Genomic DNA, 21,378 nt, shown 5'->3' on the forward strand with positions numbered 1-21,378 from the left:
CATTGCGGTGAGTGGGCTTCTTATTGCAGTGGCTTCTCTTGTTGCACAGCATGGGATCTAGGTGTGCGGGCTTCAGTAGTTGCAGCACGCAGCCTCAGTAGTTGTGGCTCGCAGGCTCTAGAGCGCAGGCTCAGTAGTTGTGGCGCACAGGCTGAGTTGCTCTGCGGCATGTGAGATCTTCCCAGACCAGGGCTTGAACCCGTGTCCCCTGCATTGGCAGGTGGATTCCTAACCTGGTGCCACCAGGAAAGTCCCCAAGATTTTTTAATATTTTAAATTCAACCCTTGGATCATGCTAGACCTCTAGAAAATGTCATATTTAGGTCACATTTACTTAGCTCTCACAGAATTACATCCACTAATTTTTAAATCAACATTATTATGATTTTGACCTTTATTGAAGATCTCTATTTCAAACAGCACATGAAACTCCTTATTTATTTGTTGTTGACTGTTAATAGGGATATATCTATTATGAACTTCAAGGTCCCCTATAGAGGATTCTCAATGGAAAATGCCTTTTAATACAGTATACCTCATACAAAATCATTATTGATATCCCCTGACAACTATGCAACACCTTATTTTCCTTCTTGCCATGTCTTCCAGGAAGCTTAGATACCAACAGGATATTTAAACACACGGAACTATATTAGTCTTCATGATAAGCATACTTGCTTCCTGTTTCCATGGCTCTAATTTACTTTTCTTTTTTTTCATTTTTTAATGTATATTTAAATAACTTTGTTGCTAATAACCTCAGTTTTCCCAGAGTTGAGTATAAATAATAACAAGTAAAATAATGTGATTTCTTAAAGTTAGTTTAAAATATTCATTAGTAACTGATCATTTAGGCTAACTAGAATATAGTGTATTAGTACTTAGTGCAGTAAGCCCCTAGAATAGAGTCTGGGCTGCTTCACAATGGCTTTGGCTATATCATTGATGTTGTGGTGCACAGTTTACAGGAAAAGCACAATCCTGTAAGAATATTCTGTTTTCCAAGCAATTTTTCTCTATTGAATAAAGATTTTTACTAACACTCTACTTACATTCATCTGCTCACTGTACTTCTGTCCTACAGATCCAGGGTTTTGTCTTTTTTGCTCTAAAAGACTTCTGTGCTTATTTTCAACAATTTGTTTTCTTCTTGTAACAGTAGAATCTTAAACAAATGCCAGGACAATGTCAAAATTTACACATGTTTAGTAGACAGTATATACCCACTGTAAACTTCCAAGTTACCTTCAAACATCACAGAAAACCCTGTTTCTTTCATTCAGTTGGCAAACTTCTATTGAGCTTCTCTTTTATGTACTGTGCATGGCACAGTTACAATAAAGAATTGAACAAAATCTCTGTTTTTGAGGGGTTTATAGTTTAGAGCAGTGACCTCTAAAGGTGGTGGTAGAGCACCAGAATAAATCACTGCTGCACAGGAAGAACATATTAAAATTCCAGTTTAAATTTATTATCTAAAAATTAGAAATTTAAACTTTACTATGGTAATATATGATTGACACTGGCATCTTTGTCAGTTTGCAAGGTAGATGGTCATATACTGCATACAGTAAACAAAGTTATCTTGGAGGAACAGTAGAGGTTCTAACTCTATTCATGGGAATAGAGTTTTTACTGAGAGTTTTGCTGGAGAGTTCTGGATATGCTAATGGAGGGCAAGATGCCCTCCACAATTGTCAACTCTGGTTACACTGAGTGTGAGAATAAAAGTGACCTAGCACATAGGAGAGTTTAAGAAAAAAAGAATAGATGCTCACTGAACTATAATCCAGTATTAGCAAAGGGTTCACTTGAAATGTTTAATATTTAAATAGTTTTGAAAAAAAAAAGCTTGAATGACTGAACATACAAAGATGTTCAGTACTGTAATAGTGAACAGATGTAATCCTGTTAATATTAGATTTTCCAAGTATAATTACAGAATTAAGAAGTATAGACATATACAACAAAACAGAGTGGTACTGGCACAAAAACAAACACATAGAACAATGGAACAGAATAGAGAGCCCAGAAATAAATCCATGCACTTATGGTCTATTAACCTACTTCAAAAGAGGCAAGAATGTACGATGGAGAAAAGACAGTCTCTTCCATAAGTGGTGCTGGGAAAACTGGACTGCTACATGTAAAAGAATGAAATTAGAACATTCTCTAATACCGTATACAAAAATAAAATCAAAATGGATTAAAGACCTAAACGTAAGACTGAAAATCAAAATGGATTAAAGACCTAAATGTAAGATTGAAAACCAAGATGGATTAAAGACCTAAATGTAGGACTGGAAACTCCTAGAAGAAAACATTGGCATAACACTCTTTGACAGAAATCATTGCAGTATTTTTTTGGCTTTGTCTCCTAAAGCAAAGGAAATAAGAGCAAAAATAAACAAATGGAATCCAATTAAACTTAAAAGCTTTTGCACAGCAAAGGAAACCATCAACAAAATGAAAAGACAACCTCATGAATGGGAGAAAATACTTGTAAATCATATGACCAATAAGGGGTTAATATCTAAAATATATAAATAGCTCATACAACTCAACAGCAAAAACAAAAAACCCAACCAAAAAAAAAAAAAAAAAAAAAAAAAAAAACCCAAGCCGAAGACCTGCACAGATATTTTTCCAAAGAAGACATATGGATGGCCAACAGGAATATGAAAAGATGCTCAACATCACTTTAGAATTAGTAGAGAAATGCACCTCAAATCCACAATGAAGTATCACCTCACACCTGTCAGAATGGCTATCACCGAAAAGTCTACAAATAACAAATGTTGGAGAGGATGTGGAGAAAAGGGAACCCTCATACACTGTTGGTGGGAATGTAAATTGGTGCAGTCACTATGGAAAACAGCATGAAGGTTCCTCAAACAACTAAAAATAAAACTACTTTCACTCCTCGATATATATCTGGTGAAAGTGAAGACACTAATTTGAAAAGCTACTTGCTCCCCAATGTTCATAGCAGCATTATTTACAATAGCCAGGATATGGAAGCAATGCATAATGGAATATTACTCAGCCACAAAAAGAACGAGATTCTGTCATTTGCAATAACATGGATGGACCTAGAGAGTATTATACTTAGTGAAATAAGCCAGACAGAGAAAGTCAAATACTCTATGTCATCATTTATATGCAGAATCTAAAAAGTAAAACAAATGAATCTATATAACAAAACAGACTCACAGATGTAGAGAACAAACTAGTGGTTACCAGTGGGAAGAGGGAATGGGGGAGAGGCAAGACAGGGGTATGGAATTAAGAGATACAAACTACTATGTATAAAATAGGTAAGCAACAAGGATATATTGTACAGCACAGGAAAATACAGCCATCATTTTCAATAACTTTAAATAAAGTATAATCTATAAATATATTGAATCACTATGATGTACACCTGAAACTAATATATTATAAATCAACTATACTTAAATAAAAGCAAAACAATGAACAAAAAATAAGTATAGACATATATAACAATTTCAATATTTCTATCTCTTTAAAAACATGGCAAAAAATGTTAAAATTCATTACATTTTCCAGTGTTCCTCATACAAAGATTCCTAAGAACTACTACCTACTTTGATTAAATGTTAGAAAAATATTGGTTTCTTAGATTTTATATATATATATATATTTTTCTTTTATCAGAGAAGGAGATCATAATTTTCATATGTTACCCTTTTATGCTTGAGCTATTGGGAAACTATATTTCCTAATATTTTTCCTGATCAGCTCAGACTCCGATATATGTTTACTTAATAATTATATTTACTACATAGTTTTAGTAGAAAAACTATAGGACTTGGAGCCATAGATATTTGAATGAAAGTACCATTTTTGCTATTTCCTAGCTCTTGACCTTGGGCAATTCTATTTCCTTCTTTGCAAAATGGGGTTTTAAAAAATACTTATTTGTCAGGGTTGCTGTGAGGTTTAAATGAGACAATAATTGTAAAGGACTTAGCACTATAACTGGCACAGAGTAGGAATTCAAAAAAGGCAACCATCATAATTTATCTACCATAATTTCCTTTAAAATATCAAATCTACATGATGCTTTCATTTTCTGGAAGGAGTGTGAAAACTGAAGTTACATTGTGAAGTGGCTGGATAAAAAGAAAATAAAACCTTTAGTGAAAGAAATAATAGTTAAAAATCTAGGTTTAGATTAAGGTCTTTGCATTTAGCTTCCCATCTGCTAATATGGCTTGTGTCCATTCAATTCAAGAAAAGACTGGGTGCCTACTAAGTGCCAGGCACTGTTAAAACCTGGGGATAAGGTGAAGAATTACAAAAATAGTCCCTTGTCCTTAAAATCTCATGGTCTAATTGAAGAAGGGTTTAAATAGTTTAAATTTAAACTAACTCCCTCATTATATCCTCTTTATATTTATTCATACCTTTGGGAGAAGAAAAGAGTTGCTTTTCTTATATTTCCCAAGTCTTATCTATTTCTGAATAGGCAATTAATTTCTACTCGTAGGAAGATTTATGGGCCTATAGTCCATTCCCTTAGAGGAAAGTAGCTTCATGAGGAGTCAACCAGCTACTAAGGGCAAAGGCATAGTATAGAGAATTAATTTTCAAAAATGTTTAAAGGAATGCTATCATTTCTTCTCCATATGAAACCCTACATACATAACAGATAAAAGTAGGGTTGCCACTCTTTTGGAAAGGGAATGAGAGGGGTAGGCACACCTATTATTAGCTTATAACAATTAAATTTAACAAACATTTTAAAGAAGAATAAAGAAAAGTATTATAATCACATTTATTCACCTATTTAGAATAATTTAAACAACATTTTTCACTGTGCTTACTTTGACAGAAATTTTGACTGTAATATTGGGGTAATAACAGAATGATATGGGACAAGAATAAAACCACATTCTTTGTCTTCCCCCTTTTAAACTAACAAGAAAAGTCATGGAAAAAATGGAGGTTGGCAAAAGTTTCTAGTTTTAGTTGAGCAAAGGTTGGGTCATTCGCTTAAAAGCAATAGCTACTAGATAGACAAGGGTACAATATTAAGGGTGATAAGTTATCTCTATAAAGCTGTTATTATTTAATATTAATATCTTATAAGGTGCACATTGCCATATCTCAATAAGAGAAAGTTCACATGAATTTAAAAACTTGTACTTTTTACCTATAAAAATATACAAATTTATTCTTACCAGCGGCCTTTTCATTTTGACCCAGAATATTATGCTGTATTTTCCACAGGGGAACAAATTCTTCTTTAGTAGTTTTAAGAGTCACAGAGGAATGACTTTCTTCATATGTTGGACATCTTTGGGTGCAATATAATGTCCCGCCTTGCTGGGCAACCACTTGATTGCCATTTGAATGATTTATTTTTGCTAAAGTTTGGCACTCAGAAGAACAATATGGTAGAGATGGCATCACAATGATTAAGTCAGGACAAACATGTGAGAGTGGAAGACTACTTTCTTGATTCCACTGATTTAACTTGTGTTCTGTTGGAAGCACATGTTTTGAATTAACATAGTCACATGTACTGATGTTTTGAGAATTTTCAGGCATTACAGATTGATACTGAGATACTTGTATATTTTTACAACTTCTAATATTTAACTGAGATTTAGGAGGAGGATGAGGTACAATTAATTTACCCTGAGCTTGTAAAAATGTGTTGGCTTTGCTCGCAGAATGTGGTCGAATAACAGCGCCTTTTCTGTTCGAATATATAAAGCCTGATTGGACTTTAGCAGATCTTGTTCTTCTAATTACTTTTGCTCCACCCTTTTGTGGATTAGTTTTCTGAGTTTTAGAACCACCACTATTTACAGGGGATTTACTTTCCTCTTCTTTTGAGTCTGGCCAGGCTTGTTTAGCAATGTTATAACCTGAAGGTATAAAACAGTTCAAAGGCATGTGGTCTATTCCAGATCCTCCTAAAGCAGTGACATTTTCAGAGATAAAATCATCCTTGGGCTTTTTCTTATCAGCAGAATTCACAGAAGAAGCAGGAATAATACTAGTTATGTTGCTGGCAGCAACACATTTAGTTTGAATGTGGAATGGTTGAGACCACTGTTGAGTTATTCCTATTCTATTTTTCAGTGAATGATTATCTTCAACATTTTTTTCTGTATCTTCAGTTTCATCAAACCATCTCAGTTTTTTAATAGTCTTTGGAATTTCTGCACTTTTCCCTTTTTCTTTTGTTAATTCAATACTATCTCTGATATCTGCTGCTTTTTGATTTCCTAACTTAAAGCCTTGGTTTGTAACTAGTGCCTTAAAATAATCATGTTTGTATTTAGATTCTTTCTTTAAAATACTTTTAAGAAACCTCACACCATTTCTCTCATGAATATTGCATTTCATTTTCTTGTGCTGACCAACTAAGTCACAATTAGAAATTATACTATACAATGATGTTGATGCTTCAGCTATTTTCTGTTTTTTATCTTTTGAGTCAGAGTTGTAAGGTATAAAGCCAGCTTGAAAATTATCTGAAAATAAAGACAACTCTTCCTCATTACAGTTAAAATATCTTATCTTTTCATCTTTAATGTCTTTCATTTCCCCTAACTTATCAGAACACTGCACTGGGTCAATTTCTTTTATATGTATACTGTTTTTTGGTAAAGGCCTAGCTGATTGTGTATTCGATGGCAAAACTAAAGGTGTTGCCACAGGTACAAGTGAAGTGGGAACTGAAGTAGTCCTATTTTCTTGAGTCAATTCAGAATATTTCTCTTGGTCTGAAATTGTTGCCATTTCCTGGGTTGGAGAATCTGGAGTGGCCTGGGCTTTGCTGAATTTACATGTTGGGCTCTCAGTAACTAATGGTCTCTCCCTTTTGAATGCTCCAGAAGTGGTGTCAGTTGTCCTCATAGCACTAGTTTCAGAGGTCTTTTTGCTTTTTTTATCTTTTACAAATATGGGTGGACTATATACAAAGGCTACTGAATTGTTAGCAGTATTTGTGGCTCTTTCCACAGTTCTACTCAGAGCAGATGAATTTTGTTCTTCACTATTAAGACATTTATGTGAAGGTAGAACATTAGGTTTACTTAAAATATCTGAGAAAGGTGTGACAGCCTGAGTGTTTGGATCATCTAAATTTATAAGCCAATTATTTATATGTTGAGTTTTAGAGAATGACAGCTTATCTTCATCAAAGCAGCTTAGATTAGTTGATTGCAGATTTGCAGATTTGAGGGAAATAGAATTCTGCTGCTGGATTGATGTGGAAGGCTCCTTATTAAGTGTTAAATATATTTCTTCACATTCTCCAGCCTCAAGACTGTCTATACTTGAGAGGGTTTCAGAATTTGTTATCTGATTAACTTCATTACAAAATTTCTGAAAGAAAAAAAAGAACATTGTTTTATAGCTTAGAAAATTTTAAGTGCCAAAATTAATGATTCAACACACCATTGTTAGTGAGCCCAATTCTATTTGGCATATAAAATAGAGTAGTACGACTACAAACAGTATAGGTATATAAATAATCTATATCCTTGGAGCAGTCCTCAGAGTGAAAAAGAGGGAGCCAACAAAGACTTACAATAAAGTGTGTTTGCCTTAATTTCTTCACCTTAAAGTACTAATAATTACTCAATTATCCTAGTCATAGTTATAGCTTAAAAAATAATTTTGCTATTGCTATTCCATTCAGAGAATAGAGTTTCTTGAAGATTTCATAATGGCATGTGAAATTCTGAAAAATAGTTATTTACAAATGGTATTTTTTTCCTGAAACCTTCACTGGACTTGAACGAGGCTCCTAAAACCCCTATGACTCTAATATGAGCTTCCTATTGGTAAGGCTACATCTTTTTATAAAAGTTAATCTCATGGTCTGTATAATAGAGTTCTCAACTCTGGCTGCATATTAGAACCACATAAGAAGCTTTGTAAAAACATGCCAGGTCCTGCTGATTGAATACTTGGATGCGGTCCAGGTACTGGTGGTACTATTATTATTTTTAAATTCCCCAGGTAACTCTAATGTGGATTTAGGATTGATTTTAATGACTCGATTTTGGAGATTTAGCACAGTAATAATTTCTATGAATTCCTTACATGTTCTCATCACTACTTCAATGAAATTTCATGGAAATTATCAGTTTTTAATAAAATTTCATGATCACTTCAAAGTATAGTCAATGTTTAAAACTATTTCTAATTTCTTACATATATAACATATGTTTAGAATGCATTAATCTCTATCACATATGTAGAAATAAATTCAAGAAGATTTTAAATTGTTAATCTAGTCAAGAAGTTAAATGGACTCAAAGAAAATTAGTTCCCTTAAAATTTTACACAAATTTTAGAAAATTTAAACATTTTGGTATTAAACAAAAATTTATTATTTTTCTAGCCCCCCAAATAAACTGAGAAACCAATGAAATCAGTTACAGATAAAATATTTTAGTTTGTATAGTACATGCTTATTGATATACTATTGTGAAATGTTTTGAAAATGATTCATAAGAGTTTGCTATTACTAGCATTTACTCCCTGGCTGTCACATCCTTCAGTGCTGTGATATCTTTTTAAAGAGATGGTCACTCAACCTAACTAGAAAAAATCAAAGCACAGCTCCTTCAGTGCCTGTTTTTGGAATTGAGTTATATTATTTGATAATGAGGCTCCTAAAAGCTCTATGACTCTAATATGAATTTCTTTGAGATTGCATCTAATGAGATATAGAAATCTGGGTTAGAAGGTCCTTCTAGCTTTAAGTGTGATGTTCATGGCTTTGAGATTTCTCTTCGCATAGGTCTGTGATGGTTTCATTTCCCAAAGCACCTCAGAAGAAGTTCAGCAACTTCTGATTTCACTAAATTATACAATTATTTCCCTCAGAATTTTTCTTACACTAAAAAATGAAACATTATGATCAGCTTCAAGTTTTGCTTGTAAGTTACTGATATAAACTGTACTAGACTTAACATGCCTTGTGTTTTAGTTTTTAAATTAACTTTATTGAGATATACTTATCTACAATAAAATGCACTCATTTAAAATGTAGAGTTCAATAGGTTTTGACAAATTATTTACCCATAACCATCATACTGAAATATTTTAGAACCCTTCCATCTGTTGAAATTTCCCTCTTGCTTCTTTGTAGTCAATACTTACCCATTAACAACCACTAATCTGTTTTCTGTCACTATAGATCTGAGTTTTCATCTGTTATCATTTTCATTCTGCCTGAAAAACTTCTGGGAGAATTTCTTATAGTGCAGATACTGGTGTAATATAGTTGTGTTCAGCTGATATTTGTTTGAAAATGCTTATTTTGCCTTCATTTTAGAAGGACACTTAGAAGTACATTTTAGTTAGATATAGATTATAAGTTGGTTGTATTTTTTCTTTCTCAGAACTTTAAAAATATTGTTTCACTGTCTTCTGGCTTGAAATTAGTATGGTCCATCTTATCTTTGTTCACCTGCACGTAATACATCTTTTTCCCCCTCTAGCTTAATCTAATTTTCATGTGCTTTTGTGAGGGGGGTGTGTGCACATGCACATGGGTGCACACTTATCCTTCTTGGAGTTTGTTGAGCTTCTTTGATTTGTGGATTTATAGTTTCATCAAGTTTGAAACATTTTCAGCCACTGTTTTCTTTAAACATTCCCTCTCCCCTTTGTGAGATTTAAATTAAATGTATGTTAGATTTAGATATTGTCCCTCAGGTCACTAACATTTTGTTATATATTTTTCCGTCTTTTTTCTCCCAGTGCTTCAGTTTGGATGATTTCGGTCCACTGATCTTTTTGTCTGTAATGCCTGCTCTGTTAAGTCCATCCAGTGTAATTTTAATCTCAGATAATATGTTTTCAGATCTAGAAGTTCTATTTGGTTCTTCCAAAAATTTCATTTTCATTATGTTCATTTTTCTTTAATTCCTTGAAAATATTTAAAAAGTTATTTTAAATTCTTGCCTGATAATTCTGTTATCTCTGTCATTTATGTGTCTGATTATATTGGCTAATTTTTCTCCTGGTTATGGGCCATATAGGTTTCTGCTTTTTCACATGTCTAGTAAGTTCTGATTGAGTGTTGGACGTTGTGAACATTATGCTGTATGTCTAGATTTCAATCTTCTTTAAGAAAGGGTTGGGTTTTTTTTTGACAGGTAGTTGGAATACCTGTGGAATTTTTTTAGGCTTGTCTAGAGGACATGTCCAGGTAAAAAGCTTATGTGATCATAGGGCTTACCTCATTTGTTTCCCTTTTTTTTCATGATCATATCTTATACTACCTGTTCTATACTGTCTAAAAATAATTGTTTCACATTATTTATTCAGAATTATAGTTGTTTATGGCAGGAAGGCACTTCATCATAGCCAGAAGAAGTCTCCTGCTTCACTTTTCTAGTCTTGCTACAATTGCTCAGTTATTGGATAAATTAGGCCAAGGTTATGAATTTAATCTTGATATCAGCCTACTAAGAATCTCATACCTGTGTTTAATTACTCATAAAAAATAAAGTGCATGAACATTTCAGGAAATTTAGTATGAACTCCATACTCATTTGTGGGAAAAACCAAAGTAAATACCATATTAGAGTCAGAATAGAGACACCATTTCTAGCTAATTGTGCCATATTTTCATTAAGAACCTAATGTCCATATGTATTATAATTTTCAAGTTGCTTTTTATAATCCAGTCTTTAATAATGTTACTTATATTACATTATACTTTCAAATAGCTTTCATGTTTTTCAGAAAATAGCATCCATGAAGCATATTTTTCTAAATATGAGAGATGGAAAAATAAGAATAAAAGCAGAGAGAAAAATGGAGTAAAAGGTTAAAAAAAAATACTAAAAACTTATTTCACTAGTATCTGTGATGAATTTGTGCTGATTCATCCAAACATACCCTTGGCTAGTGGTATACGTTTCTTTAGTGGAGAACACTGCAAAAATGGGACAGAATTATTGCTAGATATTAAAATATTAATAAAGTATTTAGAGTTTCATACTTGCAAACTGCTTAGATGCTGATCTTCTAGGAGTTTCCGAGTTTCCTCCAGTTTAAGCTGGAATGCATCTTTGTTAGTAGTCAAGTTTGCCTTGCTGTTTTCCTTCATTTCTTTATCACAATTGACTTTGGATAGGAGATGTTTCTGTTGCTTGTGATCATTTTTTGACAATGATGAAGGCAAGGAATTATCTATAACTCTGTGAACCATACATAAAAAATGTTTAGTACATTTAAATAAAGTTAGCATACATATGACATATTCATATGTATGTGTGTGTGTGTGTGTGTGTGTGTGTGTCCAGATAATCACATATAAGGATATTGGAGAAATATATAGACATATTAGAATGGGAATTTCAAAGAGTCAACAGTAGAATAAAAATGGATGTGAGATTACAGTGCCAATAAAGCACTCCGTCTTCATGTAGGAATATCCAATTATTCATGGCTTTGATTATTAAATCCTATTCCTCTATCTATTGTTTGGGATAGATATAGAAGTAATTCCTGTAGATGTATAGAGTCAGTCCTCAGTTCTTTAAGAGAACTCCTATCTGGATAATGATATGCTGCATACCTTTAGTTCTGAGTTGATGTCATGGATGGTAGGTATCCCTATAACCCTAATAGAGTTGGTTGAAGATTCAAGCAGATAGAAAATAAAATTTCTTGTTAGGGTAGACAGGAATTTCCATCTAACTTTACTAGGTTTGGAAGCTTGGATTTTATTGCATGGAGGAGAGTGTACATATTTGTTTTCAGTTGTACCACAAATATAAGCATAGTTTTCACGCCACAGAGGGGGGTACCTTTATTTTTAGTGTATTAAAGTGCCATCCCCAAATTATTGTGGATGACATCATCTTCTTTTAGAATTTCGAATCTTCTGGAAACTTATAGCATGTAACATTTCAATATATGTACAAAGTGAAAAGAACAAAGGAAGAATTTTTTTTTGGGGGGGTGAAGTATATCAAATAGCTGACTGCTGTTGCATTAGGGCCAGTAGTGTGAATCCCAAGGGTATTTATTCCCAATTCATTGGAATTATTCCCAGTTCAATGAGAATTCAAATGTTTTGGAAGGTGACACATGGCCACATGTGACATATATCTATCTCCAATACCCATATATATCTTTATTTGGACAGACTGGAATAGTCAAAGTCAATGATTACTAGATTCCTGACTATAATTTTGTGACCACAGAGGGATCAACAAGAGCAAAAAGGTACTTAACACAAGTTCCTGAACACTGAGAATACGTTCCTCTCTCTCGCTTTTAGGTTTCCTACTCTTACATATTCCTTCCCCTTCAGTCACCCTTCCCAAATGAAATATTGCTAAATCTACAAAATATCTAATAAACTAAATTTATTTACCTTTAAAGTTGTCGTCTGTCAACTTTTTCTTCTCTATTTCTTTCTTCTCTACTCCACTTGCTTCTCTTTTCTTCTCTACTTTCAATTCATAAGGAGGATTGAAGGAATGGATAGGAATAAAAGGAGATGGGGAGGTAGAAAGAGAGGAAGAGTGAAGCATTGGGGGAAAGGAAGAAGAAATCATAAAGGAAGAAGAAACAGGAGGAATTGGAGACGGGAAATCTAAATTTGTTGGAGGCAAATACAGAGAGGGAGATGAATGCAAAGGAGAGGAAAAAAGAGGGATAGATGAAAGAGGTAAGAATGGAGAGGTAGAAGAGGAAGGTGAAGGAGAGGAAAGAACAGATGAAGAGGAAGAAAACTGTATAGAGGATGAAGAAGAGGATACGGAAGTAGAAGGAGATGAAGACAAAGAAGAGGATGGAGAATGACAGGGAAGTGGATGGGAGAAAACTGATGTAGGTGGGTGATCTACAAAGGCCTGGGGCAGATTTGACAATGTTATGGTTTGTGGGACAGATTGCTGGACTGACTGAAAATGATCTAACCTAGCAGGATGTTCAGGCAATGGAGTGATAGAAGAAAGAGTGGGGATTGGTTGATGAGGGGGATGACTGGACAAACAGGAAGACTTCAAAACAGGGAGACCTTCCAAAGGGGTTGGGGAAACAATCAGTTGAGCTAGAAGGGAACGATGAACAAGGGCCGGCATTAGAGTCGTTGGGGTAGAACATTGTGCTGGAAGGAAATGTTTGGGTCTGAAAGTTTTGTAAAATAACTTACTCTGTGAGTCAGAAATAGGAATGACTGGTGAACCTCCGGGTGGGTGGGGTAAATAGTCAGGTGGACCAGAAGGAATTGGGGCTGGTAGATGAGGGAAACTGCTAGAAAAGCTGGAAGTAACTGGGGATGGAGGGCGAGGAAGATATTTGAATGGGTAGGACAGTAATGGGGCTGGTAAGAAGTTCTTTGGAAGAGTAGAGGGGTCAGATGGACAGATAGGCAGGGTATGGGGCTGGTGGGTGGGAGAAACAGTTGGATAGCTAGGAAGAATTTGGGAATGGTGGGACAGCAATGGGGCTCTTAAAGGAGACAGCTGATCAGGTAAGTGGGGATCAGGTATGGAGACAGCTGGACAGGCAGGAATGGATCTGCACAGGTGGAAAAGCATTTGAACAGGAAGTAGAGATACAGTCTTATTAAGATGGTTTTTTGATTTATTGGGCTGCCTCGAGGCTTTCAATTCATATTATGTTTTGTTCTGAGGGTCCATGCACGATGTTCTTCTGATCAACCAGTGTCCTCTCATGAGCTGAGAAATGTACATAGCTTACTTATTCAGGTTCCCCTTTCTCATTCCTTGCACTTAGAGTATTTTCACCTCTCAGAAGTCTGATAGTCATACAGATAATGAATATGGGCTAGAAAATCTGGTTTAAAGTACTGGTACAAAGGGCAAAAAGAGGTCAAATAGATTACTGCTCAGCTCTGGTCAGATTTCTCAGGGTAGCCTGTGGTTCAGGATCAACTGTCTCACCACAAATACATGGATATTGGAGATAGATATCTAATAACATCATTTTAAAGTATAAAAATATGGGGAAAATATAGCTTATTTTACCCTACGTCTACCAGAACGGTCAAGTACATTATCTTTGTGATAAGGATTTGGTTGTGATGGAAGGCTTTTATTTTTATTAGTCATTTATTAATATTCTTATATCTCATTATTTCCTAAGTAGCTTTTATCTTCATATGGACATAAGTCTCTGATTTTTCTTGAGGCTTAAGCATTGAATGTCCTCCATTTTTTTTCATACAATTTTTTTCTCCTTTAGATTATCACATTACAACATCTTAAATTATTTTAATCTACCACTAATATTTTCTACATTAGAATAATCATTTGTGAGTACTGATATACCTCCCCTTCTTTGGAAGCTCCCTGTTTCTTGACATTACTTTATTCTCTAACACATTTTAGGCTTATATTGTACAGAAAATGTAGTTTTAATGTGAGAATAGCTTATAAGTATTTGTAGTTTAATTATATTTTCAATAACAGTACATATAAATATTTCTATTAACCTAATACTTGATCTTTAATATTCCAAGCTGTCATATTTATAGTATAGCATTTTATAGTTTACAAAGCATTTTCGCATACATTATTTAATACTGTTAGTTATCCGTGGAGAGGAGTTCAACTTTTAAATAAGTAAACAATAGTGTTCTCTCTATAAATTGTATACATTTGTTGTTCTCCAAACACATAAAATTTATGTGTGTGTACGTATAGGTAGATATAAATATCATGAAGTCATAGTCATAATAGTATATTACAATAATAACTGAAAACTCTGTATTCTAATTTAGAATGGAGATAATTTCTCATTAAACAAAGTTGATATAATGGTCTTAGCAAGATTTGGTATAATGATAACTATATATTTGTGCTACAGGGAAATCAAAGTTGTCTGACACATTATCTCTTCTAAGACTTTAAGGAACTGTACATTGTTGAACAAATAAGTCTATCCTTTCATTCATAATGCAAAAGAGCTTTTTTAATTGAAAATATCTGATAACACAAAGGGTAATAATACACAGAAAAAGAAACTTAATAGTGAAGAAAACCTGTATACAAAAATGCACATTACTTCTATACTAAATGATTTGGAATTTTTTATCACTCTAAATTCCCCTTGACCCTAACCCCCCACCCCCACTAATTGTCTGTAATCTTCCTTTTCAGACAAAACTTTCCACAGAATACTCTAAAATTATACTGTGTTAACTGCCGCAACTTCCATTTGTTCCTTAACATACTGCTATCTGGCTTCTACCTCTACTGCTCCAATGTACTGCTTTTGCTAGAGATTAACTAATTGACCTAATTGCAGACCTAGACAGTTCTTGACCACTATCTTTCCTGACTTTAATTCCCTTTATTTCCATATCATCATACATGGTTATTTTCTGACTTCTCTGGTTGTTTCTTCTCAGGGTCTTTTTCGAGCTCCTCTTTCTTTGCTTGGATATGCTGGAATTTTTGAGTTATGTCATCCTCTTCTTTGCTTATCTATCCATACTCTGTGTGTAATCTTATTTATACTGTCTGTGTGATCTTATCTGTATCTGTATGTGAGTGAAGGGTTAATAAAATCCATCCTCTGTGGACCAATTCAACTTTGGGTTAATTTTCTAACTCTGTTCCCTGGATTATTAGCAGGCCTTGAACTGTGTTTCAGGCACATTGACTATGTAAAAAATGACCCTTCATTGGTAAACTGTATCTGTACTGGGACGACTGTGAATAAATCATAGATACCTGGTAGGAAGCTATAGCTTTAGGTTTCCCTGAGTGTGGTAATTCTTACAACTGGACATATCTCTTGCATGGAAACTATTCATATAGAGCCATTACAAGAAATATTGGCTTCTTTTTGGAACATGGGATTTCTAACCCAGGGTGGCTGTCTGCGCATTGTGATGTCATCACTTGTGGGAATAGGGGCACAGCAAAGATCAGCCCTTTGACTGTTTTGTGGCATGCCATGAAAAGTCCTCCTGTTGAAGAATGTTGCCTATCATGCAATGTTTTATGTCTTCTAATTGAGGCCAAACCTGGTCTATTGTAGTCATGGGAGTTTGATTGTTTAGCTGAACCAAGACCCCCACTGGTGGGTATTGAACCATGGCTTTAACTTCATTCGTTCATTGACAACTATCATATAGATCATATCATATATCAATCATATATCATATATCAATATAGATTCATGGCCCAGGCATCTCACAAATGAGAAATTGACTCCAGAATAGCCCATAAGTGTCTCAAACTCACAGTTTATCATCATCCTTCCAGTTACTCTCTCCCTTAAACCTCTTTGTACTGAATGGTCCTTATTTTGATAAATGGTTTCACTATCCATTAACTGACCAAACTCCATCTCCAGAGTCATCCTTGATTCCTCCCATTCACCTTTCAGTTCTTAAAAAGTTACCAAATCACATTGATTCTACCTCCTAAACAGGTCTTAAGAAGCCATTGTTTTCATTAAATAAAGTACCATTTTATCTGATTTTCCCACTTTTAGTCTTACCTTACTCATTCTCATTCTGGCAATATTCCTAAAATGTAAATGTTATATGCTTGGTTCAAATTTTTCAGCAATTGTTTTTAGGACAAACTCCTTAACAAGGCTCTTCATGATTTAACTCATGGCTTCCTTTCTAAACAACCTAACTGCCTACAATCTCTCACTGTACACACTAGTCAAAATGAACTACCTATGAACTTATGGTTACCAGCGGGGAAGGGTGGGGGGGAGGGATAGACTGGGAGTTTGGGATTGACATGTACACACTACTTTATTTAAAATAGATAACCAGCAAGGACCTACTGTATAGCACAGGGAACACTGCTCAATATTCTGTAATAACCTAAATGGGAAAATAAATTGCAAAAGAATAGATACATGTATATGTATGACTGAATCACTTTGCTGTACACCTGAAACTAACACAACAATGTTAATCAGCTATGCTCCAAAATAAAATAAAATAAAATAAAATAAAAACAAACAAAAAACCCCCACAAAATGAACTACTTACTTTCAGCTCCCTTAATACAACATGTCCTTTCATACCTTCATTCCTTTTCACACACTACTTGTTCCCTCTTTCTGGAGTTCCCTCTCAATGTCTCTGATGAATATGTTTCTCATCTATTAAACTTCAGGTCAAGTTTATATCCTCTGAGAAGTTTTCATTATGCCAGTGATGTGTCTCTATTCAAAGTATTTATTGAATACCTCCAACATGCATAGCACTGAGCTAAGCACCATAGGGAATATCTGCATGTGTAAGATTTAGCCATTGTTCTCTACAATACTACAATCTGGTTGGGGAGACATAAGTACACATAAAAATTGAGCAACATACACAATCAGGACTTTAAAATTTATTTCTATAGCCTTGACATCCTGTTTCATCTTAGGTCAAACTGGTTTTATACATTTCTACTTGGATATTTATTCCCTAAATTCAGAAGGCTCAAATGAAGTTTAATAATATCTTGCCAAACCTGTACCATTTCATTACGTTTTTAATTTTTAAAGTCACCAAATTCCTTCAAATATCAAAGACTCAAAATTTCAGCTTCTTTTGATTTTTCTGTTTTTTTCATTTTCATTATTCCACCATACACCAAACTCATAATCTAGTCTTTCCATGAAATATCTTTTCCTTCTGTCTTTCTTTTCTATTTCACTACCACCCTTTTAACATAAGTCCTTTTAAACTCATGGCTGGATACCTCGTGATTTTCCTGCACTGTTCTGTCCATACTCCAATTTTGTTTTTACTATCAAGGGACATTTTATTCTATATGAAACCTATCACACTATTCTTATTTTTTAAAAATTAATTTATTTTTTGTTGATCTATAATATTGTGTTAAATTCAGGTATATGGCACCTGATTCAGTATTTTTGCAGATTATGCTCCATTACAGGTTATTGTAAGATAATGGGCATAATTTCCTATGCTATACAGTATATTCTTGTTGTTTATCTATTTTATATATAGTAGTTTGTATCAGTTAATCTCATATCCCTAATTTGTCCTTCCCCTCTTCCCCTCTGGCAACCACAAGTTTGTTTCTCTATCTGTGTGTCTTTCTGTTTTGCATGTACATTCATACGTATTATTATTTAGATTCCACATATAAGTAATATCATACAGTATTTGTCTTTGTCTGACTTATTTCACTAAGCATTGTATTCTCTAGGTCCATCCATGTTGCTGCAAATGGCAGAATTTCATTATTTTTTATGGCTGAGTAATATTCCACCACATATATAAAACACATCTTTTTTTTTTTTTTCCTAATAATTCTTTATTTTATTTATTTATTTTTGGCTGTGTTGGGTCTTTGTTTCTGTGCGAGGGCTTTCTCTAGTTGCGGCAAGCGGGCGCCACTCTTCATCGCTGTGCGTGGGTCTCTCACTATCGTGGCCTCTCTTGTCGCGGAGCACAGGCTACAGACGCACAGGCTCAGTAGTTGTGGCTCACGGGCCTAGTTGCTCCACAGCATGTGGCATCTCCCCAGACCAGGGCTCGAACCCATGTCCCCTGCATTGGCAGGCAGACTCTCAACCACTGCGCCACCAGGGAAGCCCCCAAAACACATCTCCTTAATCCAATCATCTGGGAACCTGGGATGCTTCCATGTCTTGGCTATTGTAAACTGTGCTGCTATGAACATTGGGGTGTATGTATGTTTTCGAATTAGTGACTTCATTTTTTCCAGATATATACCCAATAGTGGAATTACTGGATCATACGGTAGTTCTATTTTTAGTTTTTTGAGGAATCTCCATACTGTTTCCCATAGTGGCTGCACCAACTTACATTCCCACCAATAGTGTACTAGGGTTCCCTTTTCTCCACATCCTCTTCAATATTTGTTATTTGTATACATCTTGATGATGGCCATTCTGACAGGTGTAAGGTGATACGTCATTGTGGTTTTGATTTGCATTTCTCTACTAATTCGAAAGTGATGTTGAGCATCTTTTCATATGCCTGTTGGCCATCTGTATGTCTTCTTTGGAAAAACATCCATTCAGGTCTTCTATCTGTTTTTTGATTGGGTTGTTTCTTTTTGCTGTATTGAGTTGAGCTGTTTATATATTTTGGCTATTAACCCCTTATCAGTCATATTATTTACAAATATTTTCTCCCATTCAGTAGGTTGTCTTTTTGCTTTGTCTATGGTTTCCTTTGTTGTGCAAAGGGTTTTATGTTTAATTAGATCCCATTTGTTTATTTTTGCTCTTATTTCCGTTGCTTTAGGAGACAGATCCAAAAAAATATTGCTATAATTTACGTCAAAGAGCGTTACCTTTACGTTTTCTTCTAGGAGTTTTATGGTTTCCAGTCTTACATTTAGGTCTTTAATCCATTTAGAGTTTATTTTTGTATACAGTGTTAGAGAATGTTTTAATTTCATCCTTTTACGTGTAGCTGTCCAGTTTTCCCTGGACCATGTGTCTTTTCTCCATTGTATATTCTTGCCTCCTTTGTCATTGGTTAATTTACCATAAGTGTGTGGGTTTATTTCTGGGCTCTCTGTTCTGTTCCATTAATCTATGTGTCTGTTGTTGTGCTAATACCACATTGTTTTGATTTCTGTAGCTTTGTAGTATAGTCTGAAGTCTGGGAGGGTTATGCCTCTAGCTTTGTTCTTTTTTCTCAGGATTGCTTTGGCAATTCAGCATCTTCTGTGATTCTATATACATTTTAGGATTATTTGTTCTAGTTCTATGAAAAATGTCATGGGTATTTTGATAGAGAGTGCATTAAATCTGTAGATTGCTTTGGGCAGTATGTCTATTTTAATAATATCACTCCCTCCAATCTAAAAGCATGGGATATCCTTCCATTTCTTTGGATCATCTTCAATTTCCTTTATCAGTGTTTTATAGTTTTCAGAGTACAGGTCTCTCACCTCCTTGGTTAAGTTTATTCCTAAGTATTTTATTTTTTTATGTGATTATAAACAGGATTGTTTACTTTCTCTTTCTGATATTTCATTACTAGTGTATAGAAAGACAACAGATTTCTGTATATTATTCTTGTATCCTTCAACCTTTCTGAATTCATTAGTTCTAATAGTTCTTGGGTGGAGACTTTAGGGGTACTCTATATAGAGTGTCATGTCATCTGCAAATAGTGACAGTTTTACCTCTTCCTCTTCAAATCTGCATATCTTTTATCACTTTTTCTTGTCTGATTGCTGTGGTTAGGACTTCCAATACTACGTTAAACAGAAGCACCAAAAGTGGGCATTCTTGTCTTGTTCCTGATTTTAAAGGAAAACTTTCATTTTTCACAGTTGAGTATGATTTGGCTGTGGATTTGTTGTAAATGACCTTTATTATGTTGAGATATGTTCCCTCTATACACACTTTGATGAGAGTTTTTATCATAAATAGATATTGAATTTGTTAAATACTTCTTCTGTATCTATTGAGAAAATCATAATTTTTACCTTTCCTTTTGTTAATGTGGTGGATCCTAGTGATTGATTTGTGTATGTGAACTATTCTTGTGACCCTGGAATAAATCCAACTTGATCATGATATATGATCATTTTTATGTATTGTTGGATTTAGTTTGTGAATATTTTGTTGAAGATTTCTGCATCTATATTCATAAAAAATACTGGCCTTTAATTATATTTTTTGTAGTGTCTTTGCCTGGTTTTGGTATCACAGTAAGGGTGGCCTTGTAGAATGAATCTGGGAGTGTTCCATCCTCTTAAAATTTTTGGAATAGTTTGATTAGGACAGGTATTAGTTCTTCTTTATACATTTGATAGAATTCCCCTGTGAAGCTGTCCCGTCCTGGAATTTTGTTTGCTGGGAGTTTTTTTTTAATCGCAAATTTGATTTCACTTCTAGTGACTGGTCTGTTCAAATTGTCTGTTTCTTCTTGACTCAGTTTTGGTAAGCTGTATGTTTCTAGAAATTTGTCCATTTCTTCTAGGTTGTCCAGTTTGTTGGCATATAACTGATAATAGTATTCTCTTATGGTTTTTTGTATCTCTGTGGTGCTGGTTGTTATTTCTCCTTTTTCTTTTCTTATTGTGTTTATTTGGATCCTCTCTCTAGTCTTCTTGTTGAGCCTGGCTAAAGATTTATCAATTTTGTTTATTTTTTCATAAAACCAGCACATTGATATTTTCTATTTTTTTTTCTCTCTTAGGAAATGACCTTTTTTTTTTTTTAATTGAAGTATAGTGGATTTACAATACAGTGTTAGTTTTAGGTATACAGTAAAGTGATTCAGTTATATATATATATATATATATAAATATATATATATATATATATATATATATCTCCAGATTATTTCCATTATAGGTTATTACCAGATATCGAATATAATTCCTTGAGCTATACAGTAAATCCTTGCTG

At 34.1% G+C, this 21,378-nt stretch overlaps 1 protein-coding gene across 1 annotated transcript in view; it reads right to left on the minus strand.

Annotated features, from left to right (window-relative positions):
* Positions 1–21,378, minus strand: part of CEP126 (centrosomal protein 126) — a 129,301-nt gene that overhangs the window by 27,724 nt on the left and 80,199 nt on the right. The window contains 3 exon segments of the mRNA XM_082410095.1: positions 1,053–1,165; positions 5,208–7,368; positions 11,009–11,207. Coding sequence (XP_082266221.1) covers positions 1,053–1,165; positions 5,208–7,368; positions 11,009–11,207 — 2,473 coding nt within the window.

This window comes from Balaenoptera physalus (genome assembly GCF_965194825.1).
Source record: "Balaenoptera physalus genome assembly, chromosome: 10".
In the NCBI taxonomy this organism is placed as follows: domain Eukaryota; kingdom Metazoa; phylum Chordata; class Mammalia; order Artiodactyla; family Balaenopteridae; genus Balaenoptera; species Balaenoptera physalus.